General features: G+C 38.9%; 1 protein-coding gene across 1 annotated transcript; it reads left to right on the top strand.

The window, feature by feature from the left end:
• Positions 1 to 581: 581 nt before the first annotated feature.
• LOC128036165 (uncharacterized) lies at positions 582 to 2,024 on the top strand. Its single transcript, XM_052627058.1, has one exon. The coding sequence runs from the start codon at positions 582 to 584 to the stop codon at positions 2,022 to 2,024; it is 1,443 nt and encodes a 480-aa protein (XP_052483018.1).
• Positions 2,025 to 11,191: the final 9,167 nt, after the last annotated feature.

Genomic DNA, 11,191 nt, shown 5'->3' with positions numbered 1-11,191 from the left:
ATTGTTTCCAAGATAGCCTCACAGGAGTAGCATCTAAATGGTACAATCAATTAAGTCGTACCAGGATTAGTTCATGGAAATATTTAGCACAGGAATTCATGAAGCAGTACAGTCATGTAACAGACATGGTTCTTGATAGAATCACCTTGCAAAACATGGAAAAGAAGCCGAGCGAAAGTTTTAGGCAATATGCACAGAGGTGGAGGGAGGTTGCAGTCCAAGTTCAGCCACCCCTCTTGGAAAAAGAGACGACAATGCTCTTTATTAACACCTTGAAAGCCCCGTTTATCACACACATGTTAGGAAGTGCCACAAAAAGCTTTTATGACATAGTCATGAATAGTGAAATGATTGAAAATGCCATCATGAGTGGGAAGATTGACGTTGGAGAAAGTAACCGAAGGTCGACTTCAAAGAAAAAGGAGAATGAGGTGAACAACACGAGTACATATAATAAGGGTTACTTGAAATCGATTACGGGGAATCAGCCAAGGAAGGTGACAGCTAACCAGCAAGGCTCATCAAGACAAGAATCCAGAACAAGGTAAAACATTGAGAAGCTCTAGTTCACGCCAATCCAAATGTCGTATAAGGAGCTGTATCAAAGCTTATTCGATGCACACGTTGTTTTCCCTCACTACTTGAAACCCCTACAACCGCCGTACCCTAAATGGTACGACGTGAGTGCACAATGCGACTATCATGCGGGGATTATGGGGCATTCCATAGAAAATTGTATAATCTTTAAAAAGCTTGTTGAAAAGCTGATCAGTATGGTCGTTGTCAAGTTTGATGATTTGACTAATGCAGAAAATCCATTACCTAATCATGCTAATAATGAGGTAAACATGATGAGTGGAAATAGGGGGAGAAAAATTAAGGTAGACGTTGTAGAGGTAAAAACCCCTTTGAGATGGGTCTGGAAGGAGATGGTAAAAAGACAGTTAATCATTTCAGATTCAGAAAGAAGTTATGCACAGAAGGGGAACTACTGTGAGTTCCATTATGAAATGGGGCAAGAGATCCAAGAGTGTACAGAATTCAGAGCCTTGGTTCAAGGTATGATAAATAATAATGAGATGGAGTTTTATGAAGAAGTTCAAGAGGAGGGAAACGTATGCACATCGGAATCAACGTTGGAAGTACCAAAAGCTAACTATCCTGTGGTCATCATTTCACGACCTAAGAATAGTGAAGCTAGAGCATGCATAACACCGAAGATCATCATTCAGAAACCTGGAACCTTCTCTTACAAGGATAGCAAGAAAGTCCCGTGGAACTATGAGTGCAACACAACCATCCCAGGAAAGGAGACTTCAACATGTACTGCAAAAGGGGATCAGGGTATGGGTTCTCATACGCGTAGTGGAAAGCGCTACGATTTGATAAGCCCCCAAACAGAACCAACAAAAGGAAAAGCTTTGACAGAAGAGCAAAAGAAAGAAAAAGCAGTCGAGCCTGAACTGTTGATCAATGAGCCAATAAAAGAGGAAGAAGCTAAGGAGTTTCTAAAATTTTTGAGGCACAGCGAGTATAGTGTTGTGGAACAGTTGCATAAACAACCAGCTCACATATCTGTACTAGCTTTACATTTGAGCTCAGAAATACACCGAAGTGCATTGATGAAGGTACTAAATGAAACATACGTGGCCAATGATATTTCAGTCAACAAACTAGATCGGCTGATCAACAACATAAGCGCTGATAACTTTATCCTCTTTAATGATGATGAAATACCACCCGAGGGTATGGGATCTACTAAAGCTTTGCACATCACTACCCGATGTAAAGGGTACACCTTGCCAGGAGTATTGATCGACAACGGATCAACATTGAATGTATTGCCCCTATCGACACTTAATAGGCTGCCCATGGATAACTTGCACATGAAGACATGCCAGAATATAGTGACGACATTTGATGGCATAGAAAGAAGGGTCATAGGAAGAATCAATATACCCTTATTGATTGGTCCAACTACCTACGAAGTGGATTTCCTTGTGATGGATATTAGGCCTTCCTAAAATTGCTTATTAGGGAGACCATGGATACATTTAGCGGAGGCTGTACCGTCATCATTACATCAGAAGTTAAAGTTAGTATCAGAAGGTCGGTTGGTGACCATAAATGCCAAAGAAGATATCATAGCGGCTATAGCCAATGATGCACCATACGTGGAAACTAATGACGAGGTAGTCGAATGCTCTTTTCGATCTTTGGAGTTCGTAAATGCAACATTCATTAGTGAGGAGAATAGGATCCCGGGCCAAAAATATCCAAGACCACAAAGATGGGCTTGCAATTGATGGTAGGAAGAGGAGCCTTACCAGGAAATGGACTAGGGAGGTATCTTCAGGGAAGAGTGGAGGCCCCAGCATTGAAGGACAAGCATGATCGTTTTGGCCTAGGCTACAAGCCGGATATGAGGCAAAAAAAAAGAGTTGGAGAAGAAACAAGAAAGAAGAAGGGCACGCTTGAGAGGGGATGAGGTCAAATGGGAGCCTATGACGTTTCCTCACATATATAAGACTTTTGTGTCAAGAGGGATAATTCATCCTGAGAGAGGGACGCTCGCGGAGAAAGGCATTGAGGAGATATTAGGAAATGTTCACATCAACGCCATTCATGAAGACACAAATGAAGAAGGGGCTTTGGTGTATATCCGCCCCTATGAACCTGGGAGTGTTCTAAATAATTGGACTGCAAAAGAAATACCTGAAGTTTTTAGAACTTTCTCAGAGTAATATTCTGATACGAGTCACAAAGGCCCAACTCAAGCTCAAGAACATGATGGGCTCAAATTACCACAAGGCCCAATAACGAGGTCAAAGGCCAGGCAAATGCATATGAAACTAAATGGAACCATTCAAGACTTCATTAACAAGGCCTTAGATGCGTATACAAAGGAAAAAGAAAATCAAGATTCACTTTCTTGTTTTTAAGAAAGTCAAAAAACTGAATCTTGGTCCAATTTTACTGTTTTGAGCGATTTCAAGAATCAAGAAAATTAGGATTTCAAATCTTGGAAATCTTGGTCCAAGAAACTGAATCTTGCAGCTAAGGTGCACTGGATCTCAGTTACGAGCATCAACGAACCAATTTCGGGAGAGAACGGATTACAAGCCCAAGTTCTTGAAGATATGACCCAATAAGATGTTCCAAGCCCAACCAAGAAGTTTAAATTAGACTTAGTTGAAAATCAGGCCAAATTGTAAAAGTGGCCCAATTTGTAAAATTTTAATTCTTTAAATACTTAGTTTTAATTTTTAGACTTTATGAATAAATTTCTATGTAAAAATTCAATCCAAGAGGCCCATTTAAACTGATTTGGTATCAGAATCTGGGCATTTTGGGTGTTCTTGGTTGATTTCTAAATTGATTTCCTTTAAAAAACAACATATAGCAGTTTTTACCAAGAAAAAGTTTTGAAAAAAAATTCATTTGAGTGGGTAAACGTTGTCCGATTGGTCTGAAATTTTATTTGCATATTTGTGGCACTGTGATAGAATATTAAAAAATATTTCCAGCAAAAAAATCAGTAGAAAAAGTCAAAAAAATAGAAAAATACAAAATCAAATAAAAATTAAAAAAAATATTTAGTGGGTTGAGTTTAGTATCGAAACTTTCCAAATCAAATATACAATATTTAAGGATGTTCCAGTTTAAATTTCATGATTTTTGGAGATCCGGAACACCTCAAACGAAGTTGTCAAGTTACTCCGTAGTTTTTCGGGTTTTTGGGTATCAGCAATTTTTAATGATTCTTAGCTGTAGGATTTCATTTGTTTTGATTTTATTCTTCCTTTACACTATCTAACACCATCTTGTTTCTTGTGTTAGTAGGATTTAAAAGTGTGCACAATTCTTCCTCGGTGCGACAAAAATCAATTGGTGTCTCGTTACTTTTTGGACTCCTAGTGCAAATTAGGATTCTTTGGTAGTTACGGTTCATACACTTTCTAATTGATTGATATAGACTCTACTAAAGAACTCACAAGACTGAATTCTACCTCTTTGAGAATTTAATTTTCCTTTTTGAGTGTTTGTTTTGCAGGTATTCCAAAAAAAAAACGATGTCTAGAATTGGTCAAGTCATTGATTTTTCAGATTCGAGGATGAATCTTTTTGAGGATGGGGGAATGATACGAGTCATAAAGGCCCAACTCAAGCTCAAGAACGTGATAGGCTCAAATTACCACAAGGCCTAATACGAGGTCAAAGGCCAGACAAATGCGTATGAAACTAAATGGAATCGTTCAAGACTTCATTAACAAGGCCTTAGATGTGTATACAAAGGAAAAAGAAAATCAAGATTCACTTTCTTGTTTTAAAGAAAATAAAGAAACCGAATCTTGGTCCAATTTTGCTGTTTTGATCGTTTTCAAGAATCAAGAAAATCAAGATTTCAAATCACGAAATCTTGGTCCAAGAAACGAATCTTGCGACTAAGGCGCATTGGATCTCGATTCACGAGCATCAACGAACCAATTTTGGGAGAGAACGGATTACAAGCCCAAGTTCTTAAAGATACGGCCCAATAAGATGTTCCAAGCCCAACCAAGAAGTTTAAATTAGACTTAGTTAAAAATCAGGCCAAATTGTCAAAGTGGCCCAATTTGTAAAATTTTAATTCTTTAAATACTTAGTTTTAATTTTTAGACTTTATGAATAAATTTCTATGTAAGAATTCAGTCCAAGAGACCCATTTAAAGGCCTTGGACGAAATTCCCTTGAAAGGCAACAATTAGGGTTTTTTTAGTTTTCCTAGTAAGGATAGGAAAGTAGTTAGGAGGCCTATATATATGGCTTGGCCGGCCACCCTTATACATGATATATTGAATTCATATTTTTTTGTGGAGTGAAAAATCTCTTTGAGTTTCTCCAATAATTCTCTCTTGAGTTTTCTTTAGAAGTAGTTTTAACAATCTTTCTGATTGTGGGAGCCATCTTCAACCTTCTTCTTGCCGTGTTTTTTACATTGGAGGGAAGATTAGAGCCATTTGAAGGGAGTTGTGAAATCTTTCTTGATTTCAAGGCTTCTTAGGACTTTATCCATCTTTTTTTATTGTTTGTTCTTTTTTTAATTATTTTTGTTTGTGTCGAATTGTTGATTAACTTGGTTTAATTGTTCTTTTTGCGTTTCCAGCCATTCCAAACTTCAAGGATCTATTTTGCAACATTCTTTGGCATCAAGAAACGTTCTTTATTCATCCTTTCTTGCCGCCCAAGTATCATTCTATTTCAATTTGGTTTTCTTGGTCTTTTAAGTTTAATTTTCTGTTTTCTATTTTCGTTTTAGATCTAAGTGTCGATAGTTTTCGTAAGACTTTTCCCGTGACTTGACAACTCGATCTTGGTCCGCGTGTAACCCTCTATCATATTCAGAACGCACTTGTTGTTTTAGCCTAGAAATGATAAGAATTCCTTTGTGAAATAGGCTCATGTTTGAATGTCGTTATTTTAATGAAGTACATTTTTGCAATTACGTTGAGCAAATATTCCTTTAAGATTCTTTCATTCTTTCTGTACGAATCATTATTTCGAATTCTTTCATTTTCTTCCAAAACATTTTTCATCAATTCATAATCATATCATACAAGCAAATATTCTTGAAATTCATACATTCTTTGTATATTCTTTAGTACCTGTAACAGGTCCCCAGATATCAATGACGTAAGTAACTCTGCTATGGACTCAGAAAATCCTTTTGAACTAGACATGTGTTTAGAGGGATCTCAGGACTTTGAAAATGACATAGATTGTAGCCTATCTCCAGACTTGCTTAGGATGGTAGAGCAGGAGGAGAAACAAATCCTACCTCATAAGGAAACGGTAGAGATTGTGACCCTGGAGAAGGGAAAGGTAGTAAAAATGGGAACATGCATAACCGAAGAAACGAAGCGAGAGTTCATCGAGTTACTTCGAGAGTTCATCGAGTTACTTCGAGAGTTCAAAGACGTCTTTGCATGGTCATACCAGGACATGCCCGGGCTGAATACCGATATTGTAGTACATTGTCTTCCTATAAGAGAGAATTGTAAGCCTGTTCAGCAAAAAATTCAGAGGATAAGACCTGATGTTGTACTAAAAATAAATGAGGAGGTTCAAAAGCAGTTCGATGCTGGATTCTTACAAGTGGTCAAGTACTCAGAATGGGTGGCCAACATCGTACCCGTCCCTAAGAAAGATGAGAAGGTACGAATGTGTGTAGACTATAGACACTTAAACAAGGCCAGCTCGAAAGATAATTTTCCCTTGCCTCACATCGACACATCAGTGGCCAACAAGGCGCGATACTCACTATTTTCTTTCATGGACGATTTCTCGGGATATAACCAAATTAAGATGCATCCTGAAGACATGATGAAAACCACATTCATAACCCTATGGGGAACTTTCTGTTATAGAGTGATGCCATTTGGGTTGAAAAATGCGGGAGCTACATACCAGAGAGCCATGGTGACCCATTTCCATGATATGATGCATAAAGAAATTGAAGTCTATGTCGACGACATGATTGCAAAATCTCAGACAGAAAAGGAACATGTGCAAGTCCTGAGAAAGTTATTTCTAAGGTTAAGAAAGTTCCAGCTCAAACTTAACACAGCCAAATGTACCTTTGGGACTAGTTCGGGAAAGCTTTTGGGGTTTGTAGTCAGTGAAAAGGGGATTGAAATTGACCCAGACAAAGTCAAAGCAATACAAGAATTGCCTCCGCTGCGTACTCAAAAAAAGGTTCGAGGTTTCCTAGGAAGACTAAATTACATTGCTCGGTTCATTTCAGAACTAACTGAGAAATGCGATCCCATATTCCGTCTTCTGAAAAAACATAACCCAGGTGTATGGGACGAAAAATGTCAGAAAGCTTTTGGCAGAGTAAAGCGAAGACTGTCGATGACTTCAAAGATTGTCACCACCTAATCCGAATAAACCACTGATCCTATACTTAACGGTGTTTGATAAGTCTATGGGATGCGTGCTAGGTCAGCATGATGAGACGGGGAGGAAAGAGAAGGCGATATACTATGTTAGTAAAATATTCACTGACTGTGAAATGAGATATTCGCCTATTGAAAATTTATGTTGTGCCTTGATCTGGACGACGCGAAGATTGAGATTATACATGCTCTACCACACAACTTGGCTAATTTCAAGATTAGACCCCTTAAAATATATGATGGAGTCGACTGCGTTGAATGGGAGGATGGCTAGATGGTAGATTTTGCTCTCCGAGTTTGATATAGTCTATGTAAATCAGAAGACTGTTAAAGGGAGTGCAATAGCAGACTTTTTAGCCAGCCGAGCTTTAGAAGACTATGAACCTCTGGACTTTGATTTCCCAAATGAAGACTTGATGCGCGTGGCAATTGCTGAAAAGGATTCTCAAGAAAATCATCATTGGAAGCTAAATTTCGATGGAGCTTCAAATGCCGCGGAAAATGGGATCGGGGCAATCCTGATATCCCCAAATGGAAGGCCACTATCCTTTCACCAGTAAATTGGATTTTGATTGCACAAATAATATGGCCGAATATGAAGCGTGCATCATAGGCATCCGTGCAGCCATAGAACATAAAATTAAGACATTAGAGGTATATGGGGACTCTGCATTGGTAATATACCAACTCAAGGGTGAATGGGAGACGAAAGACCTCAAATTAATCAGTTATCAAAAGTTGGTCCTCGAATTGACAGAAGAGTTTGATGACATTACTTTCTACTATCTCCCACGAGATGAGAACCAAATGGCTGATGCGTTAGCTACTCTAGCATCCATGATCAAGGTGAACAAGCTAGAAGATATGAAGCCTATCCAGATGAGCATTTACGAGACCCCAGCTCATTGTTACAATATTGAGAAAGAGGAAAGTGATAGCCATCCTTGGTACCAAGATATACTGTAATATGTGAAGAATCGCGAATACCCTGATCAGGCAACGGAGGATGATAAGAAGACATTGAGAAGACTAGCCATTTACTATGTCCTAGATGGAGGGATTTTATACAAAAGAGGGAAGGATCAAGTACTGTTGAGATGCGTGGTTAATGTGGAAGCCAAAAAAATCCCAGAAGAAGTCTACAAAGGCATTTGTGAAACGCATGCCAATGGATTTACAATGGCTAGATAGATTATGAGATTCGAGTACTACTAGTTCACCATGGAAGGAGATTGTATCAATTATGCCAAGAAGTGTCACAAATGCCAAATCTACGCAGACAAAATGTAGGCGCCCCCGTCACCTCTTCATGTTATGACTTCTCCGTGATCTTTCTCCATGTGGGGGATGGATGTCATTGGGCCCATATCGCCAAAGGGTTCTAACGGGCATCGTTGCATCTTCGTGGTTATTGACTACTTCACTAAATAGGTAGAAGCCGCTTCATATGCTAGTCTCACGAAGTCAGCAGTCGGCAAGTTCTTGACAAAAAAGATCATACGTCAATATGGAACGCCTGAAAGAATCATATCAGACAACGCACTGAACTTGAACAATAGTACAATTGTGAAATTCTACAGTCAATTCAAGATAAGTCACCACAACTCGTCACCATATCACCCGAAAATGAACGGCGCAGTAGAGGCAGCTAACAAAAATATCAAAAAATTTGTGGAGAAAATGACTGAAACTTACAAGGACTGGCATGAGAAATTACCATTCACTCTCATCGCCTATCGAACATCTATTAGGACTTCTACTAGGGCGACACCTTTTTATCTAGTTTACAGGATGGAGACAGTGTTACCCATTGAAGTTGAGATCCCTTCTCTCCGGGTGTTAGCTGAATTAAAGTTAGATGAGGCTGAATGGATCCAATCTCATTATGATCAGTTGAACCTGATAAAAGAGAAGAGGTTAAAAGCTATTCATCACGGCCAGATGTACCAGAAATGAATGATGCGAGCCTATAACAAAAAGGTTCTTCCCAGAGAATTTCATGAGGGGGACTTGGTGTTAAAAAAGATCCTTCCTCTACAAAAGGATTTTAGAGGGAAATGGATTCCAAATTGGGAAGGACCTTATGTTGTGAAGAAGGCCTTTTCAGGAGGAGCTCTGATCTTGAGTGAGATGGATGGTAAAAGCATGCCTAATCCAGTAAACTCAAACTCAGTCAAGAAATACTTTGCCTAAAAAAGAGAAGAGACCAAGGTGAAAACCTGTAAAGGGTGCCAGAGTTAAAAAAAAAGGATCAAGGTGAAAACCCGCAAAGGGCGCCTTGAGTCGAAAAGTGATGAAAATGAAAAAATGGAAAAAAATGGAGAGGCCAAGATGAAAACCCGTAAAGGGCGCCTTGAGACCAAAGGAGATTTTAGTTGAAAACCCGAAAAGGGCGGTTCAAATTTTGATCAGAATAGGGCATGTGGTGATCTTGCTATACTTGAATCAACAGGAAAGGGTAGGCGACATCTTGGGGCATCGACAAAGTACTGTAGATCTCCTAAAGACATGTCAAACTAAGAATGGTCTTCAGAAAGTTTGTACAGATAAGTTCAACTTGCGACAGTTGGGGCACCTAATCTTCATACTATTTATACTGAATTTGTTATTCTTGGAACACTTCATTCTTTTCCAAAATACGCATTCCTAATCAATTTCTTTCTTATCCTTCTTTGCTATCTTTGATAATCTATTTATTTCAAGCTATGCTCAGAACCAACTCTATTCTTATCCATTGTTATGACTTTTTTGCAAGCATGTTGCATTGGAATAATGATTAATGGACTAATAATAATTTCACAAAGGAAGTTTTGCATATTACTTTAGAAGTTTCTAAAAAATACAGTAACCTGAAACAGGACTTTTGTTTAGAACGCACCAAGTTTAAAGGTTGAAAATCTAAGAAGGAAATGTCTAAATTAAAACTGTCTCTTTGGATTTTGTTGCCAAAACATTGATTGACCAAGATGACAAGATGTCATGGTGGTGATCACCAAGCAATGAGAAGAGGTTTTCTTGGAGGAAAAACTTCTTCATTTGCGCATGAGTATTTGGTACGACACCCTGGGAAGGGTATAAGAGATCTAAGAGATTTAGATCCTGTATCCTTGGATTGCAGTAGGAGAGGATTGAGAAAGAGCCAGATTTTGCACTCCTAAATTACAGTGGGAGGAGGATGGTTCAAATTTTATGTCCCAAAATTACAATGGTTTGAGCCTTGAAGATCACAGTGGGGGGCAATCTGATTAAGTGTTTCTTTGAAGATGCCAGCCGAGCGAGAAGGCGTTATAGCACGTCAGTGATAAAACCTTAATAAACTTTGAATAATGGCAACCTAAGCGTGATCATTCTCGAAAATATATATATAAAATAAAATTATGCATTCATTTAAATTTCATTCATACACGTCTAGTTAGGAGCATTTGATTCATTCTGATCATGACATCCTAATCACTAGGCACAATTACGTTCATAAAATGTATTATACAGGTCATGTTCCCTAGAGAACAGATCGGTGAAGTTATAAATCCTATCTCCCTGAAGTTACAGTGGAGTGGATCGAAGACCCCAGCCTTATCTCCTTGAGCAGCAGTGAAGTAGGTTGTAAATAGCAAATCTCGTCTTCATGTATTGGCAGCGAAGTAGATCGAAGATACCAGTCCTATCTCCCTGGACAGTAATGGAATAGGTTGAAGACTGTAAGTCCTATCTCCCTGGACAGCAGTGGAATAGGTTGAAGATCGTAGATCATGTCTCCCTAAACAGTAGTGGAACAGATCAAAGACGGTGAATCTTATCTTCCCAAGGTATTAGGGAAGCAGATAAGCCACCAGTCCTATCTCCCTGGACAGCAGTGGAATAGGTTGAAGATTGTAAGTCTTATCTCCCTGGACAACAGTGGAATAGGTTAAAGATTGTAAGTTCTATCTCCCTGGCAGCAGTGGAATAGGTTGAAGATTGTAAGTCCTATCTCCCTGGACAGCAGTGGAATAGGTTGAAGATTGTAAGTCCTATCTCCCGGGACAGCAGTGGAATAGGTTGAAGATTGGAAGTCCTATCTCCCTGGACAGCAGTGGAATAGGTTGAAGATTAGAAGTCCTATCTCCCTGGACAGCAGTGGAATAGGTTGAAGATTGTAAGTCCTATCTCCCTGGACAGCAGTGGAATAGGTTGAAGATCGTAGATCATGTCTCCCTAAATAGTAGTGGAACAGATCAAAGACGGTGAATCTTATCTTCCAAAGGTAGTAGGGA

The sequence above is a fragment of the Gossypium raimondii genome, chromosome 13, assembly GCF_025698545.1.
Source record: "Gossypium raimondii isolate GPD5lz chromosome 13, ASM2569854v1, whole genome shotgun sequence".
NCBI lineage: Eukaryota > Viridiplantae > Streptophyta > Magnoliopsida > Malvales > Malvaceae > Gossypium > Gossypium raimondii.
The sequence above is the reverse complement of the archived record's forward strand: the minus strand, read 5'-3'. Positions and strand labels throughout refer to the sequence as shown.

Bases quoted from the DNA above. Each gene is read 5' to 3' on its own strand.
- LOC128036165 (XM_052627058.1), top strand. From the start codon at position 582: ATGTCGTATAAGGAGCTGTATCAAAGCTTATTCGATGCACACGTTGTT.